Consider the following 19,819-nt stretch of genomic DNA (forward strand, 5'->3'; position numbering starts at 1 on the left):
TGTTCAAGCATCATTTGCTGAAAAGACTACCTTTCTCTATTGAATTACCTTGGCACTTTTGTCAAAAAATTGACCATTCACATATGAGAATCTATTTCTGGATTCTATTATATTCCCTTTATATTTATCCTTACACAGTACCACATTGTCTTCCTTGTAGTAAAATTTTAAAATTTTTTGGTGTAAGTCCTCCAACTTAACGGTTTTGGCTATTTCAGGTCCTTTGCTTTTCTATAGAAATTTTAAAATCAGCTCTTCAATTTCTATGAAAAAAAAGTGTACTGGCATTTTGTTAGGGATTTCATTGAATCTGTAGATCAATTTGGAGAGAACAGCTATCTTAATATTAATTCTTCCAATCCATAAACATGATATTTTTCTCCATTTCTTTAGGTCTTCTTCAATTTCTCTCAGCAATGTTGTGTAGTTGTCAGTGTACAGGTCTTATACATCTTTGTTAAATTTATTCCTAAATGTTTTTTTTTTTTTTTTTTTTTTTTTTTTTTTTTTTTTTTTGTGAGGAGATCAGCCCTGAGCTAACATCCGCCAATTCTCCTCTTTTTTTTTTTTTTTTTTTTTTGGCTGAGGAAGACGGCCCTGGGCTAACATCCGTGCCCATCTTCCTCCACTTTATATGGGACGCCGCCACAGCATGGCTTACCAAGCAGTGCGTCGGTGCGCGCCCGGGATCCGAACCAGCGAACCCCGGGCCGCCGCAGCGGAGCGCGCGCACTTAACCGCTTGCGCCACCGGGCCGGCCCCCCTAAATGTTTTTTTAATGTCATTGTTAAGGAATTTTTATAGTTAATTGATAAGTACATAAGATACAACTGATTTTTACTTTTATATATTGATCTTGTATCCTGTGACCTCACTAAGTTATTAGTTCTAGTAGCTTTTTTTTTTCTTTTAAAGTTCTTTCTAAGCTATATGCCTTTTCTTTTTCTTGCCTTAATGCCCTGGCTAGTACAATTTCAAATAGAAGTGATGAAAGCAGACATCCTTGTCTAGTTCCTGATCTTAGGGGGAAAGTTTTTAGTCTTTCAGCGTTAAGTATGATATTAGCTGTGGGTTTTTCATAGATATTCTTGATCAGATTGAGGAAATTTCCTTCTCTTTCTAATTCACTTTTTATCATGGACGGGTCTTGGATTTCGTCAAATATTTTTTCTGTGTCTATTGAGATGATCATACGATTTTTCTCCTTTATTTTGTTAACATGGTATATTATCTGATTTTCAGATATTAAACCAACCTTTCATTCCTGGGATAAACCCTACTTGGTCAAATCCTTTTCATATGCTGGAAAGTTTGTTTTTTTAATGCCAGCTCATTTGATTTTAATTTATTTGACAAATTCTTTCTCCATAGTGTCAGAGACACTCCAGTACTAATTACTACAATACCAAAATAGTGGCCTGAATGATTTTACTGTAATTCAAATTCCCCTTGTGACCTATATACTCCTTTATATAGATTTTATTGTGTGCCTACTATGCGCCAGGCATTGCTCGATGTTGAGGATACAGAAATAAATAGAATAGACACAAGCCCTTGCCCTCTCAGCAGTGGTGAAGACAATCAAAACAAGTAACTATAAGATAGTTTGATTAATGTTTAGAAATATGGGGTAAAACTGAGATTTAAAAAAAGGAAACCCGAAGTAGTAGAATTAAAATAATAAAGCCACCTGAAGGAAGTTACCTGAAGTGTAAATTGAATTTAACCAGGGTTACCATATCATTTACCATCCAAATAGGGGCACTCTTCAAAGTGAAAGGGAAAATAGACATAAACTAGGATGTATGGTCACTTTAGATCTAACCAAAGAGGAAGAGTGTTTGAGGCAGAAAAAACTGTGTATATGAAAAAGGACAAGGTTTATTAAAACAACTAAAAATCTCAAATTAGTGAGTTTGTAAACTATAAGGAAAGAAATTAGGCCAGAAAAGTAAGCAGAGACCAGATTCTGAAGGCCTTGTAAATCAGAAAGGAACTTGGACTTTATTCTAAGGACAATAAAAGCTCTAAGCAAAGGCATGACATTAAATTTGAAAAAGGTAAGTTGATTGCAGTGTGGAGAAAGTGTGAGCAAAGAAGGGTATCAATAGAGATCATTTGGGGGAAAATGGAGAGTGGGTAAAGGTTTTGGGGGTCATAAAATGTTCTACAATTGATTGTGTGGTTGCACAACTCTGTCAATATACTGAAGACCACTGAATTGTATGGTATGTGAATTATAGTTCAATAAAGCTGTTTTTTTTTTAAAAAAAAAGAGACGTAGGCAATCGTTAAATTCTCCAGGTGAGAGATGATAGGGGCTCCAGATTAATGTGGCAGAAGTGAGGGTGAACTCAAAAGAAACTTTCAAGAGAACCTACAAGGCCTTGTGACTGACATGATACAGAGTGGAGGGACAAGGAAGAGTCCAATTTAACCTCCAAGATTCTGGCTTAAGCAACAGGATGGATGATGGTGCCATTTACTGACAGAACCTGAACCAGAAGCAGGTGTGAGGTGGGGATGGAGGGAGATGTTAAGACATGTTGAATTTGAGATAACTTTGAGATAGTCAAATTGGACTGTTTGTGGGCCCCCAAAATTCATATGTAGAAACTCTAATCCCAATGTGATGATGGTATTGGGAGGTGAGGCCATTGGGAAGTAATTAGGTCACGAGGGTAAAACCCTCATAAGTCTGATTAGTGCCCTTGAAAGAGGCCAGAGAACTTGCTAAATCTTCTTCTGTCACATGAGGATATAAGTTGGCAGCCTGCAACCCAGGGGACCCTCGTCAGAACCTGACCATGCTGGCACCCCGATCTCAGACTTCCAGCCTCCAGAACTGCTAGAAATAAATCTCTGTTGTCCATAAGCCACCTAGTCTATGGTACTTTGTTATAGCAGCCCAAGCTAAGACAGCATCCAAGTGTGGCTCTCAGGTGAAGGTCTGGGCTGAAGAGCATCAACATAAGACACTGAAGTGAACAGTATGGCTTAGGGCATGTGTAAATACAAGAACAAGATTTAAGAGATGGTTAGAGGTGAAATCAGCAAGAGTCTGAGGAAAGGCCGCAGAGGTAGGAAGAAAACCAGGGGAGCACAATGTCACAAGTCCAGTTTAGAGTCTTTCAGATCAAGTGTTCAGCAGTGTAAACTACTACTATGTGTCAAACAAAACGAGCAAAGTAGCCTCTGAACTTAAAAAAAAAAAAAATTGAAGTTCAAATTTCAGTAGAGTGATAGTAGCAGAAACCAGTCTCACATGGGTTGTGGCAAATGATGGTATGTAGTTCATCAAAAGACAATTCAGGCAAGAAAGTAGGTTTGTAAAAGGGAAAAGAGGGAAAGAGTTGAGGAGAGAAAGATTTTTTAAAAGGTTTGGTTACGTTTAAAGAAAAGGAAGAAACCAATTAGAGAAGTTGAAGATAGCGGAGGAATGAGAAAGATGCATAAGAATCAGCTGGGGAGGACTGCTTAAAGTTTAAGGTTTGGGTCGAGTCCAGGAATCTGTATTTAAGTTCCTGACATGATTCAGGTGCACAAGCAAGTTTGGAAACTGACATGATTTTGGCGCACAATCAAGTCTGGGAGCCAGGGGAGTCACAGAGCAAACTTGGTAAGAAGGTTGGAAAGGATGGTATCTTTAACACAGATCCTTAATACTCTTATTCTCTTTCTGAATAGAAAGAACCTATAGTAGATGCAGGTACAGATAGATTTGGCGATGAATAGTTCAGGAAGTTTCCCCTCTATTGTTTCTACTGTGAAATATAATCTGCTAATAGGAGAGTTGAGGAAGGTGAATGTTTAGTGAGACTGGAGATTTCAAATTGTTTTGAAGAATGAAAGACAGCTTGCTAATGTTGAGGACCTAGCTGAGGATGGTGACTGCAAATTATATAGTGGCACCAATCTGTGTCATCATGTGGTTTTTCTGTAGCCGTGCTCAGCAACCCAATGGTAATCAGATAAGGCAGACAGAGTTGAACTCATCTTAGATTCAGGCTTTGTCAGTTATAAAATGGTAAGGCAAAGGAGTTTAGGATATTGCCAAGAGAGTGGCAGACGTATTAAGACAATAGATCTAAGCTGGATGGAGAAGCATAAGCGAAGAAAAACGGTGACTAATGGAACAACTAATGAGAATAAAGAATTTGGTATATTGGGTTTGACTTTCAAATGCCCCAAGGCCCTTTGGATAAACCTGCTTTCAGTCAACATTTTTTTTTTTTTTTTTGTGAGGAGATCAGCCCTGAGCTAACATCCGCCAATCCTCCTCTTTTTTTGCTGAGGAAGACGGCCCTGGGCTAACATCTGTGCCTATCTTCCTCCACTTTATATGGGACGCCGCCACAGCATGGCTTACCGAGCAGTGCGTCGGTGCGCGCCCGGGATCCGAACCAGCGAACCCCGGGCCGCCGCAGCGGAGCGCGCGCACTTAACCGCTTGTGCCACCGGGCCGGCCCCTCAACATTTTTATCACCTAACTATGCTACAGTGTAGGTGGATGCAGCTATATATGAAGTCCTTACCCTCAAAAACATCAATCATTTTGTAGAAAAGCATTAAGACCAATAAAAATACTACATAGAATGATTGGTACAATTAACAGATCAAGGTACAAGGCACTAGGGATATGGGAAGGGACTCTCTTCAGCACAGGGTAAGAGGTGGTTATCAGGGAAACATTCATTTATAAAAACTGCCTTAAACAGATCTTGAATAATACAGCGAGATAGCCACAGGCAGATGAAAAGACCATTCTGAGTAGAGCAAGTAGCATAGGCAAAGGCAGAAAAGTATAGCAAAAGCCTAATTAGAAGTTAAAAGTTTGTGGGGCTGGCCCCGTGGTGTAGTGGTTAAGTGCGCATACTCCGCTGCTGGCGGCCGGGGTGCAGATCGAAGGCACGCACCGATGCACCGCTTGTCAGGCCATGCTGTGGCGGCGTCCCATATAAAGTAGAGGAAGATGGACACAGATGTTAGCCCAAGGCCAGTCTTTCTCAGCAAAAAGAGGAGGATTGGCCTGGATGTTAGCTCAGAGCTGATCTTCCTCACAACAAAAAAAAGTTAAGGCTTGTGGGAAAACAATTAAAGATAAGGCTCTGGGCCGGCCCTGTGGCTTGGCGGTTGGGTGCATGCGCTCCGCTGCTGGCGGCCCGGGTTCGGATCCCGGGCACACGCAAACGCACCGCTTCTCCGGCCATGCTGCGGCCGTGTCCCACATACAGCAACTAGAAGGATGTGCAGCTATGACATACAACTATCTACTGGGGCTTTGGGGGGAAAATAAATAAATTTTAAAAAACTTAAAAAAAAAAAAGATAAGGCTGTAAAGGTAATTTAAAGTCAAATTACAGAGAGCCTTAAATGTGCTCAAGAATTTGGACTTCAGGCAGTAGGCAGCAGGAGGCAGTTAAAGTTCGTAAACATGATCAACAATGTGTTCTAGGAAGACTGGTGATCTAGAATCAAATCCTTATATTTAACGCCTAAACGAAGGGTTCTCAATGGGACTGCAGAAAAAAATCACCAATGGTGCCTTGAAAGATACTGTTGCTGGGTCCACCCACCAAAGACTGTGGTTCATTTTGTTTCGGATGAGGCTCAGGCATCATCCCAAGCTTTTACAAGTACCCCAGATGATTCTAGTACGCAACTAAGATTGAAAGGCATTGTCTTTCATCTGTAGTTTGTTGATACAGTAAAGCTCAAATCAGACAATAAAAAGGGAAATATATATATATTTTACACCATACCTGCTATATATATATGTCAAGCAAAATTCTGAAGAAACCACCTGTAACAAGCTAAACCGACCCAGCAAAATTAAAACTAAAAGCACACCATTACACCATTCTCATCACAAAAGAAAAACAGATATTGAATATATACAATTTATTTAATAAATTAATGTCATTCAAAATACAGTGCCAGAACATTATGCAGCTGAACATGCTAGTAATGTTTGTCATGAAGCACCTGTGCTCATGTTAGATTGGCGGCACCCCGCTACTGCTAGTGGTTCCTGGGATTAATGCCAGAGCAGCACTAGTTATCTGCTCTTCCGCACAGCTAGTGCAGAGAATTCCTGAACAGTTCACCTTTCTAATCCTACCCCCCCACACACAACAGGTTATTAAAAAACACACCCTGACAGCTAACAGATATCTATACACAATCACTCTACAGTAATGCTTGTTATTAAATTAAGATGTAATGACCTGGTTAACCCACTCTAATCTTTAAGATGGAGAAATACAACAGCAGCAGGTAGTTATATGCATGAGCTAATGTTAATGTAATACAGAAAGTGGAGGCATTTACTGATTAAAGCTCCACACAGACCCGCACAATGAGGGACTAGCAATTCTTATTGCAAGCCCAGCAACTTAAGTCCACACCTGGTAAATGACCAGCTGATTGGAAGACCTGTATTCTAGATAGACAAGTATAAGTTAGTGAAAAGAGAATACATGCACCTAATAGTATAGTTAGACTGATCCTGCAGTCATAGCTTCCTTGTGCAATACCATAAAATGGAAGATCTTCCTCAACTATAGTATAGGATTTAGACAACATTTCTATACCAACATGGACATTAGTGTTAAGTGCAGCTGAATTAATTACACTGAAAAAACTGTATTCCAGGACTTCAGAACAGAAGCACGGGAATGAAATACATGTACCAAAATAACCTCAGCACAATTTTCAATATACCACACTAGGAACAGGAAACTACTTTAGTGAACTTTTTTGAACTGTACATACACAGGGCTATCAATGTTAGATAATCCAGATTCTTATGCTCTCGTGATACACATAAAAGTTTCTCAATTATTGGATAATCTATTTCATATTATGGAAGCATATCTTTCTGTAAGACTCACTGATATATATTATACTGATGCAAATATTAAGTAGGGCATAAAAATAAAATTTATCAAAGATAGATTTTTATGTACTCATATTTAGTCCTTTCATAGCCTCTCTTGTTTAGCAAAGAAAATGACAAAGCACATAAATCAGGCGTGCACTCCCTGAACCCCCCAACTATACAGGTGGTAGTGCAACCATTTCTCCATCCAGTTCAAACTCCTCTGTCCCATCCGGTGAAAAAAGATAAGTTGGGGGTTTCCACGGAGATTCTTCAAGGCAGGATGGATAAAGTTTCCCCACAGTGCATCGAAAATCTCTCCCTAAGTCCCACAGTACACGTTCAGATATATGCTGCCGCAGGGACCACCGGTCAAGTTCCAGATCATACTGGTAGGTGACATATTTAGCTCTCTCATTTAAGTGGGTTTCTCGCATAAACACACACAGAGAATTTGAGATTACAACAGCTCTAACACAGGGGTCCGAGTACCTCTTAGCAGGGATGTTGGCTGCCATTTTCCACTCATTTTTATTCACATCATAAATTTCCACAGTTACTGAAGACCCATCTACAGTGCCGGAGGGGAGTCTTATGCCAGAATTGGTAGCAATGTGCAACCCTCCAATATAGAAAATTTTATCACCAAAAGCTGCAGCTGAAGCAAAAGACCTGCTAGTCTGTCTCATGGCCATTTCTACCCACGAATCAGACCTTGGGAAATAACAGTACATAAGGTTCAATGTCATCACATAAATGCAGTCATGAACCACAACTGCTGCACTCCACTGCCAAGCACAAGGCAACGGGCTTACCATCGTCCACTCATCCTTCTCAGTGTCATATCTTTCCACGGTCCTCCGATTAAGTTCTCCACCTACACTATCTCCTCCAATTGCATAGATATAGCCTTCACAGCAAACCAAAGATGGCTTTATGCGGACGAAAAGCATCGGAGTCTTTGGAAACCAGGTATTTTGCTGTGCATCAAACCAATAAAAGCAATTTACAGTTCTGAAGGCAGTCTGAAGTTTGCTTGTTTTACTGTGATTTGTTTTTGTGTTTTTCAGAGGAACTTGACCACCCGCTATATAGATGTCATTATCAGGAGTTACAACGGTCCCAACCTTATGCAAATCAGCTGGTGGACTGCATAGCTTGTAAACTTTTTCTGCTTGGGGACTGTAACAGACAGAAGAGTAAAGACTACAAGGATTTTCTGAAGATGCTTCAATGAAAATCATCATTTCCTCTTTAGTCATTCCAAGCCTTGGTTTGAAAAACTTGGGCATGGACTTATACAGACCTTGAACCACTACAGACTTATCATTGGGTGGCAGACCTTGAAACCAAGCTCTCTGTGTTACTTCTGAAAGTGCATCAATTCTGATTTGGCTAAGAACTGAAGACAAATACTGGGATCGTGATTCTGTGTTGTACTCTAGCCACAGCATAGCAGCTTCGCGAACTGTCTCTTCCTTTTCTACATTTAAATTGTCACTACTGAGAATGTCTATCAGTAAGTCATGTGACAGCTGCATGAAAGCTTCCTGGTGATACACAGCAGTGAACTTGTGCTCCACCATTCTTTTAGCACTTTGTTTTAATTCCTCACAACTGAACAGATCAGCAAAACTCAACAATCGAACACAATTCTCTGCATTTATTTTTTTAATTAAATATTCTCGACAACGTTGTAACACATCTTCTACCTAAAATGGGAAGGAAAAAAAAGGCTGATAAAGGCAGGATAGACAAATTTTATTTTTATGTAAGACTCAGGTATATTAATTAGAACCCTATACTCTATGTTTTATTTTTATTTTTTTTAATTAATTAATTAATTTTTTTTGTGAGGAAGATCAGCCCTGAGCTAACATCCGTGCCAGTCCTCCTCTTTTTGCTGAGGAAGACTGGCTCTGAGCTAACATCTATTGCCAATCCTCCTCCTTTTTTTTCCCCCCCAAAGCCCCAATAGATAGTTGTATGTCATAGTTGCACATCCTTCTAGTTGCTGTATGTGGGACGCGGCCTCAGCATGGCCGGAAAAGCGGTGCGTCGGCGCGCCCAAGGGATCCGAACCCAGGTTGCCAGTAGCAGAGCACGCGCACTTAACCACTAAGCCACGGGGCTGGCCCCAATGTTTTATTTTTACATACATATGTTTGGGCTAAGAGATAATGTCTTCCAGTAATAATGAAATCAGAAGACTATGCACAGTTTTGAATTTCTTTTTTTTTTTTTTTTTGTGAGGAGATCAGCCCTGAGCTAACATCCGCCAATCCTCCTCTTTTTTTGCTGAGGAAGACAGCCCTGGGCTAACATCTGTGCCCATCTTCCTCCACTTTATATGGGACGCCGCCACAGCATGGCTTGCCAAGCAGTGCGTCGGTGCGCGCCCAGGATCCGAACCAGCGAACCCCGGGCCGCCGCAGCGGAGCGCGCGCACTTAACCGCTTGCGCCACCGGGCCGGCCCCTGAATTTCTTCTTTCTGTCCAGTGGCCTACTTAACCACCCTATTTAGGAGCCGGTAGTATAACATTAAATAGGCTCTTTAAAAAACTAAATAGCCTTACGGGAACTGTAAGGAAATTCATGATTCTATACTTATCTAGGCTTTAAAAAAAAGAACCAAATGAAAACAACGTAAATAAATCATAGTAAAAGAAATGATTATTGTGCAGTAGCTGGAATCTGGTTTTCTCAACATGGACACGATAGTCATATAAAACCAGAAAATCATGCACAATGACTAAGAGTAGTTATTATCTGCCTTTCTTATCTAGAGAGGTAAGATAACCAAAGGAACAATAAATACACTCATGTGCAGTCATACATTACTACATTTAAATGACCCATCTTAGTCATTCTTCCATTATCTAGATCTGTTTTTTCTTAAGAAGGAAAAGTAGATCTCAGTTGAATCAGAAATGCTACCTACTAATAAATACTAATTCAACATCATAGTGGTTAACTAGAAGCAGTTTACGGTGAGAAGTCAGGTTCCTGGCTTCAGTACGCATACAATATTAGACAAGTAGCTTTACTTCTCTAAGCCTCAGTTTTCTCTTGTATAAAATAGGGAAATCCTTACAAATGATTACTGTAAAGATTAGATAAGAACCTATATAAAGCATTAGTATAGCATCTGGCATATAAAAACATTACCAATTCATGTGGCTAATAGCAAAATTCATGTTGATAGTCATAAAATGCCCCAATCCAGGCTTGCCAGGGCAACCCAGTCCAAGAGGCAGAGTCCTGTTTTACATTTGGGCAAGTATATGCATATGGGTTTCATTAACATGGTAGAAAAAAATTATAAGGAACAGTGTCACTATTTACAGTAACAAAGTGTTCTGGAATCCAAATTTCTTAAAATTCTTCAATTGTCTGGCAATTCTAAAAAACACCTGCTTTTAGTTCCTGGCTTTAAAAAAGGTAATAAAAACTTACAAGCTGTAGAAAGACAGTGCTTACAGTAGGCATTTCCCCCTTTCAAGTTTCAATTTAAGATGTGAATGCCTTTGATTCTTAAAACACCAGGAAGCTACCATGGCCTCAGTACAACTTTATGGGGGAAAAAAGAGAACAGAACTAAAAAGGAAGACAGCTACATAAGGCACGGACTGAGTTCTGGTTCCCAAAGTTATACTCAGGTATTGGTGTTCAACCAGTGTCATTCACATTCATTCAGCACACATTTATCAAGTACCTACTAGGTACCACAAACTGTGCCCCCAAAATTTAACCTTTAGACTGAACGTTCTCCTCTTGAAGAAACTTTCAGTTTCTGAAATACAAAGTATTATTTCAAAACAGGGAAAAGAATGAGGAAAATATTTTTATATTCCTCTTAAAATTTAAAAAAATTTTGAGGGGGAAATACAGAGCAAAAATTTATCATATGTAAACATATCAATCATCACTTTTTATTTTAAATACTTCTTAATAGCTCAGTATGGTCACATGGCTATTATAAATATTTAAGTTTGATAATTTGAGAATCTTGAAATTTTTTATGAAAAGTAATACCATCAAAAATTAGTACATCTAAACTTTTAGCAAAAAAAAAATGGAAGCACTTAAATTTAATAAACTGTTAAAATTACTTTTACTTGAAATCTAAATTCTTGGGTATATTAGGCAGAATATGAAACCAGTATGAAATTTTCACCTATCTTTTTAATTAAGTTCTCATCATAAAACTAAATAAGATTACTGCCTCATCAAATCCTATTTTGTTTTTCCCTTACATATTTAAAAAGAGAAGAAAACTTTTACCTTCCAAAATCCAATAAGAAAATTACATAGATATAAGACATCATCGATGAAACACTGTGTCTTAAAAAAATAAACTAGTAAATGTACATAACTGAGAGAAAAACTGCTTACCTGCAGGAAGCAAGCTGTTTCATAAAGCTGTTCTACAGTGCTGTCATTTATTGCCAAGTTACCCGTGTATGCATAAGTTATTATTATCTGTAAGGTGGCTGCATCCACATTCCTCAGGTGTACGTGTGTCTGTTTGCTTTCACTTAGTCCACTCATGAACATGGCCCTACAGTACAGAGGGGAAAAACAAAGCTTACAGGTTTAGCATAAAAGAAATGTAGGGCTAAAAAGAAAAACTAGATAACATGGGATGTTTATTTAGGGTATTTGCTGATGGAGAACTTAAAAGGAAAACTTTTGAGGGAGACAACAGAAAAGTATAATCCAGTGCCAAAGATATACCAAACTATTCCACTCTGCCATCCTGAGTGAAAACATAAAAATTCATTTACTCCTTATATTTATACAATGGAATACTATTTAGCAATAAAAAGGAACTAAGTATTGATACATACTACAACACAGACGAATCTCAAAATAACCATTATGCTCAATTAAAGAAGGCAGATACAAAAGACCACATATTATATGATTACATGTATATGAAAAGTCCCCAAAAACAAATATATAGAGACAGAGAGAGATTAGTAGTTACCTAGGGCTGCAAGAATGGTAAGTGACTGTAAATGGGTACAAGGTGATAGAAATATTTCAAAGTAGATTGTCAAGATGGTTGTACGTCTCTTTAAATATACTAAAATTCATTTAATTGTATACTTAAAATTGGTGAATTTTATGACATGTAAATTATATCTCAATAAAATTTCATTTACTCAAAAGATTTCTTAAAAACATGCAAGATAGTTTCCTAAAAATCTATTATACATAGGAAACTATACTGGAAAGACAATTAGTGTTATGGAGAATACAAAGTAGAAAGCCTATAGAAAGGTGAGATGAAAAACCAATGCACAGAGTACTTCTGCACACATAGGAGAGAAAAGCCGGTAGTGATCAAAAGTGGATATGACAACAGTCACTAGCCTGGGCCCTTCAAGGACAAGATGAAGAAGGCATCAAAACGGATGCAACAGGGAGTCAGGGTAGAACATAAGAACTGTTCTTTCCAGGAGCGTGGTGAACATAAGGGCCTATGCAGGACACTGGAAAGTGAACTGGAAAGACAAGTGGCAGTCAAATCACAGACGGCTTTTAAAATGAGAGATAGGAGTCCGAGCTTTTTCTTGTAGATAAGTGGAGAACACCAAAGGGTTTTGAGCATGGATTTATTAGCATAATAAAATATATTCTAGGATGAATACTCTGTACTGACAGACCTCAAGGGTCAAAGGCTAGAGATGGAAAAACTGGTTATGAGGCTACTGTAATAATCTAGATGAGAAGTAAGAAGCATGTGAGCTATGATGGCAGAAATGGATATAAAAGCTTTACAAGGAACCAACAAGATGTGGTGATTTTCTGAAAATAAGGAATGGGATAGAGTAAGAAGCAGGCAGGGAAAGAATCAAAGCTACCCGTTTATTTTCAAGTAAATGCTTGAAAAAATATTGTTAACCATTGAGAGAAAAACTGTAAGTTCAAGGAGGAAAGTTAATCCTGGGAAAAAAAGTGAGTTAAATTTTGGATATATTTAATTAGACATAAGGGCAGTTGAGTCAAATGGAAATAATAATCAGTTAAGTATTTAATATTACTGGAACTTTAGAGAAGGTCAGGCATGAATGCAGTAGACTGTGAATTATCTACAAAGTGACACGTTAAAGCCGAACAGGTTACCTGAGGGAGACTAAAAAAACTAAAAGAAAAATCCACCCAGAATCCCAATGATCAACCTGAGGTAGAGTTCGATTAGGGTAAAAAAGAAAAAAGAATCACAGAAGTTGGGAAAGATTCATCAGAGAAATAAGAACAAGCAGGCCAGTACAATGCCACTCAGGGCAAGAGAGGTGGGGCGTCAAAAACTGGGAGCCAAGGGTAACAAACACTGCGAAAGCAATTAGGTAGTCACTGGTGACTTCTGGCGTAGCTCAGAATGAGCAGTGTGGACAGCAGCTAAACCTTTGGCAGTTAGGGAGTGGAGGAGTGGCACGAACAACAACAATCAGGGTGGTTGATGACTACCTCCTGAAGCATACAGGATGGCTGTAAATAAACCAAACCCAGCAACGGAGAGCAGGAAGCGCTCTTGAAAAACATCCAAGACATAACAAGAAACTCTTTAAAAACACCTATTGCTACTGGCTTCACCTGTCTGACATGGGAGAATGGGACATCACTAAAAGAAACCCGGAGAAGAACTATAAGAACTCCAAGTAAAAATGAAAGATTTAGGGGTCAAGTCTATTCCAATAGAAGGTAGTGACTTTGGAAGAGGGAGTAGGGCAACGAAACAGCTGACTAGCCAGATGACACTGAGACTGGTTATTCTAGACTATAGTTTATGACACCAGAATGATGGACTTCTGGGAAAGAACTGTGCTTCCTGAAGACCAGAGATAGTAGAAGCCTAACCGACATGATCATGAAAATTTTTTTTTTTGTGAGGAAGATCAGCCCTGAGCTAACACCTGCCAATCCTCCTCGCTTTTTTTGCTAAGAAAGACTGGCCCTGGGCTAACATCCGTGCCCATCTTCCTCCACTTCATATGGGATGCCTCCACAGCATGGCTTGCCAAGCAGTGCGTCGGTGCACGCCCAAGATCCGAACCAGTGAACCCCAGGCCGCCGCAGCAGAGTGCACTGCACTTAACCGCTTGTGCCACCAGGTCAGCCCATGATCATGAAAATTTTAAATGGACATTTTTAAGAAACAGCAAACACTGAATTACATAATATTATAACAGGCTGAAGTACCACAGTGGAAGAGGTACTGAGTAATTGTGAAATAATTCTCTCACTTGGGGTCTAAAATGAACTGTAAATGTTACTAAGAAGTAGAAACTACTATACCAGAGGTTCTTTTGATTTCAGGGGTTTTATTGATTCTTAGTGGGATGGAACTGGTAACTCAAACTTCAAAGGAAGAATGTAGCTAGGGCCGCCCCATGGCTGAGCGGTTAAGTGCGCGTGCTCCGCTTCGGCGGCCCAGGGTTCGCAGGTTCGGATGCCAGGTGCGCAGAGATGCACTGCTTGTCAAGCCATGCTGTGGCGGTGTCCCATATAAAGTGGAGCAACATGGGCACGGACATTAGCCCAGGGCCAATCTTCCTCAGCAAAAAGAGGAGGACTGGCATCGGATGTCAGCTCATGGCTAATCTTCCTCACACACACACACACACACACACACACACACACACACACAAAGAATGTATCTAGTTCAAAAAGCACAATTTCTAATGGTAAATTTCCAATGGTAAAGATTGTACTATATGCAAAGATACTGAAGTCTACAAACCTGAAAGCAGAATCCAGTTGAAGAACATTTAGGAAAAGATCAAATTATTATTGTGGGAGTATACGATACTTTATCCAGTGCAGAGAAAAAATATATATGGCAGAAAAAAAATTAGTAAATGAGTGTTTTCATCTTGTGTATTGCAAAAGTGGCCCAGACACAGGATATTAAAGATGGATGTGGCTTTAATCTCAAACATGTATTGGACTATCCCTTCTACTTACTATTATTTCTACTTCTTATTATCTGATTTGCTTTATGGAGAAAATATTTTCTCATAAGACCAAGGATGGTAAAGAAGGGAACTAGCTAGTGATAGGGAAATAACAGCAGCCTTAAAAAGACTCTTGTTTTTTAAGATTGTAACATTAATGTAAGATTTAAGTTTCTTGGTCTTCAGGAAAACCAATTTCAACCCAATCAGTTAAAGAAAAATAATAACCTCATGGCTAGAGAATTTAAAAGAACAGTGTATTACCTACATAGTCACAAACAAACTTAATGAGGCAAGAAAAAAAAGGGAAGACATCTACATAAACCTACACGTTATCTCCTGATAAAGATGATAACAATATAGAAAATATTACAAATAGAATTTCTGCATAGATTTAAAAGTTAGACTAGATGACAGCTAAGGTTATTACCACAAAAGATTCTACTCTATGATTACAAATGTCAACCTGATAATCCACAACTATGGCATAAAGTCTTTCCAATAATAGGCAATCAATTTATACTTAACGGCCATTAAAAAGGGAGAGCTAATGGGTCTAGGTATTGACTGAATCTGTAACCTCAAATTTCTAACATCATTTACTAAGCCAATAGATCTGGAAAAAAAACTGAACATCACAATCATTTGGGAAGCTTTTTTTGTGTGTGTGTGAGGAAGATCAGCCCTGAGCTAACATTCATGCTAATCCTCTTCTTTTTGCTGAGGAAGACTGGCTCTGAGCTAACATCTACTGCCAATCCTCCTCCTTTTTTTTTTCCCCAAAGCCCCAGTAGATTGTTGTAGTTGCACATCCTGCTAGTTGCTGTATGTGGGATGCGGCCTCAGCATGGCCAGAGAAGCGGTGCGTCGGTGTGCGCCCGGGATCTGAACCCGGGCCGCCGTAGCGGAGCGGGAGCACTTAACCGCTAAGCCACAGGGGGCCGGCCCAGGAAGCTTTTAAATATACAAATTCTGAAACTCTAACCCAGACCCACTGAATCAGAATTTCTAGGTTTAAAACCCAAGAATCTCTATTAGTAAAAGTATGCAAGAGAACTCTGATGATCAACCAAGTTTTAGAACCACTGTTTGCAAATATGCTAAGCTTTCTAAGAAAATCAGTGTCTGAAATTGCATGAAAAATCCACAGCTTAATCTGAAAAAATTGCAGGCACAGCAACGGCAACTGGCATTTGGGCCTCAGCTTCTGTAATTATCATGAGGTGTGTTACACTGAGGAATATGAAGTTTCTACACGTTCATGTATGTTAGCCTTGAAAAGTCAAGATTAAACCTGACTATAGCTGTCTGTAGCTGCCACGAAAGAGCAGAAGAAATTAACTTTCATTGCTGATCTCCACTTATGGCCGCTAATATTTGTACTAGGACCGCTAATATTTGTACTAGGAATATACGGGTCCACCCTTCATTCATCTTTATTCACCCTCTCCCTTCTAAGTATCAAGTAAAAATTCAACCTAAGGGCGGAGAACAAATAAAGGAATTTCTAGGCCTTAGCTTCTATTCCTCTCATAAAACTCATAATAAAGAGAAACCTACTCTAAAAAGATTAAAAGTTGCCAAGATCATAAAAATGTAAAATTAAGCTTTATTTGTAATTAGCAAACAATAAATAACTAAATCAACTTCTATATTCTGAGGCACAGAGAACACCAACATTATTAATTATTAAATATTTAAATCTGACAAGGAGCCTTGTAAGGCTAAAAGGATACCACAAATGATAATAGTAACCAAGAGTGAGAAAAAGAAACATTTTTGCAAAGGAAATAAAAGTCCTTAACATGGCTATACAGCACCAATTATCCTCTAGAAGTTATTAATGAGCCTACTGTAACTCTTAAATTTATAAACAATGACCACTGTTTTGTAAATTTAATATTTTAAAATCGCAAGAAAATGAAAATTACTCCATTTGTCTTTCTCTTTTAATGGAAAAACAGTATTCTGAATCTTTTTGCCTCCCCATCATTAAAACTTTAATTTCAATAAATTTCTTGTATTTAAACCTTTGTAAAAACTTCTTTCACCTGTCTCTTACTTATATATGCAAAGAAGTGATCTGGCAAGCACCACATCATCTGAGTAGAAAATTCAAGCAACACATTAAGACATCTAATTTTTTTTATATTTAAATAATGTTTAAAAGAACTCCTATTAAAACATTAAAATAAGCTAACATTCTGCATTTGAAATTACAAACTAATCAAGATTAAAGTACTTACCTAAAATAAGAGCTACATGTTGCAAGAACCATCTTATGACAAGGGAATTCAGTACCCTCAACAATTAACACTATGTCAGTAAACAACTGCTGTTCATAAAACAGTTTTAACTGTTCCAACAAGGACACAGCATATTCAATATTGATCTGCCTCTCGTCTTGAGTGGACATGACTGTATTCCATTAATATCTTCCAAGCACAGATTAGAAAACTCAGTCTTACTGATGGAAGGTCAAGTGAACGCTTCAGTAATAAAGAAAGGAGAAACTCTGCTTGCTGTTATCTGTAGCATTCAGAACCACGACTGACACACTTACTAATGAACAGTATCTTGTTATAGGCTTAGAATCACTCCTAGGTCATCCTGTGTTAATTAGGTTCTTCAGAGTTTTTCAACACAGTCTGCAGACATCTTGCTCAAATTTGCAATTGTTGTGCAGTTCATAAGTCAAAGAGAATAACACACGAGGTAGATTTTGTGGCAACATTCTATGTTCTGCGGATCCTCTGGAGTAACTAAAAAGAAAAAAAGTTCAGTTAGAGTATCTAGACCAGTACATTTTTAGAATACAATGTTTAGAATGGCAGACTTAAACATAAATTACATTTAAGTTCAACTTTAGACATTACCAAAAAAAATAAAACATGAGAAAAGAGACATTTTAAAAATCTATTACATTTAAAATAAAAAAAAGCTGAAGAAAATTAACCTTTATAGTTTTAACTTTTTGCCTACTATACAAAATATAAACATTCTAGAAAATAAGGAATACATCAATAAGCATACATTTTTTTTTTTATAATTTTATTTATTTATTTTTCCCCCAAAGCCCCAGTAGATAGTTGTATGTCATAGCTGCACATCCTTCTAGTTGCTGTATGTGGGACGTGGCCTCAACATGGCCGGAGAATCGGTGTGTTGGTGCGCGCCCGGGATCAAACCCCGGGCTGCCAGCAGCGGAGCGCGAGCACTTAACCGCTAAGCCACGGGGCCGGCCCAAGCATACATTTTTAAAGTTCTTTAAAAATAAATAATCTAAATTACCAGCAAAGCCAGATCTCCTAGTTATTTGTTTACTGGCAGTACATGACCACACATTAAGAGAAAAAAAAACCCTTTCTCCTGCATGAAGATTCTCATTTTGGGGATATATTTTAAATGCACTAGCAAAGGCGTTATAGCTAATTTAAATTACTTAAACTATTTGGTAAACAGATTCAATTTGTTTATTTCCAAAGTATAAACTAGATATTTTTACAATTTGCAGTCAATCCTGTAAGGGAAGTATATGCAATATATCTCTTCGTACAGTGGTTTCTTCCTAGAAATCTTTATAAGAACACACAATTTTACTGGGGGGAAACATAATACACGTTAAAATAGAGATGTGTTCCTACACAGAAGATTTCATATTATACAAATATGGATGTTCTCCAAAATCTGTAAATTTAATACAAATACAATCTAAATCCTATTTGCAGAAGATTCATGTGGAAAAATGCACAAAAGTTGCCAAGATATTTGAGGGGAAGAAAGAACAAGTTTTTCCTCATGACTCTTATCAAATATTAAAATGTATACAAATCCACAATAAACCCAAGTAAACATAAGAAATTAGATATGATAAACATGGCATTTCAAATTAGGAAGACTGGCTTATTTCAACAAATAATGTTGGAACAATTGGCTACCTGTTCAAGGAAAAAAAATAACTTAGGTTTTAGTCATACTGCATACTGCATACCATTCATCAAAAGAAACTTCAGCTGAATTAAAGTTTAACTTTAATTGGAAATCAGTATTTACAACATACGGCAAAGGAATTACAAATCAGGAAAAGAAAAGGGAAAACCCATATGGAATGCCAGTTATAGTTAGCTAAAAACTATCACCTCTTTTCTAACTCTCAGTTCCCATAATAACAAAGTCGAGTGCTGTTGATATGAAACCTATAAATATGACCATCATTAGAACCACTAATACTTTTTCTCACAAAATATCATCCATATGTCAAAGAGAAGATGACACTATACTTCCTGCCAAACTATACTACTACACGAACAGCTAACCTGATATAGACAGTCAAATTCCCAGCCAAGTTAACTATGGAAGTAACCAAAATAGGTGCAAAGGCAGAGTCAGACTTCAGGTCATCTAAGGTAATGACTTTGCTCTTCAAATCTGAAAGTTACACTACGAATCTAAGTTCTACTACTACAACCTCTAAGGCTAAATCTGAAAGTTACACTACGAATCTAAGTTCTACTACTACAACCTCTAAGGCTAAATCTGAAAGTTACACTACGAATCTAAGTTCTACTACTACAACCTCTAAGGCAAAAATCACTGGCTATTTTCACATATTAATAATGCAGCAAGGCCTACTGTTAGTGAGGGTGTGGGAAAACAAGCATTATTACCCAGGAGTGTAAGTTAATACATACCTACAAGCCCATTCAAAACTCTTGGAGCTAGTATGTTCTGGAATTTAGAACTTTTCAGATTTTATAGTGGTACATATACTATGTATTACAAGACTCTCACAAAGAGTCTGGAGCAGCACTTCATAATTGAACATATTACCATCCTCATGGCAGGAAATATGAACAGTGTGAAAAATAATACTATAAATAGCCTCATGTTACTTCAGGTCAGGTTTTGCAGGCAAAGTTTTTTTAAAAACTTGATTTTAACTTTTTGAATTTCATAATTGCAAGTGAAGTCTTA

At 38.0% G+C, this 19,819-nt stretch overlaps 1 protein-coding gene across 3 annotated transcripts in view; it reads right to left on the reverse strand.

Moving 5' to 3' along the window:
• Positions 1 to 5,882: 5,882 nt before the first annotated feature.
• Positions 5,883 to 19,819, reverse strand: part of KBTBD2 (kelch repeat and BTB domain containing 2) — a 49,086-nt gene continuing 35,149 nt past the window's right edge. For all 3 annotated transcript variants that reach the window (XM_058527919.1, XM_058527900.1, XM_058527909.1), the window contains 3 exons: positions 17,092 to 17,607; positions 11,277 to 11,442; positions 5,883 to 8,592 (listed from right to left, as the gene is read on the reverse strand). In XM_058527919.1, the coding sequence (XP_058383902.1) occupies positions 7,057 to 8,592; positions 11,277 to 11,442; positions 17,092 to 17,261 (1,872 nt within the window). In that variant the 5' untranslated portion in view covers positions 17,262 to 17,607 and the 3' untranslated portion in view covers positions 5,883 to 7,056. The remainder of the gene's footprint in view (positions 8,593 to 11,276; positions 11,443 to 17,091; positions 17,608 to 19,819) is intronic.

This window comes from Diceros bicornis, chromosome 3, assembly GCF_020826845.1.
Source record: "Diceros bicornis minor isolate mBicDic1 chromosome 3, mDicBic1.mat.cur, whole genome shotgun sequence".
NCBI lineage: Eukaryota > Metazoa > Chordata > Mammalia > Perissodactyla > Rhinocerotidae > Diceros > Diceros bicornis.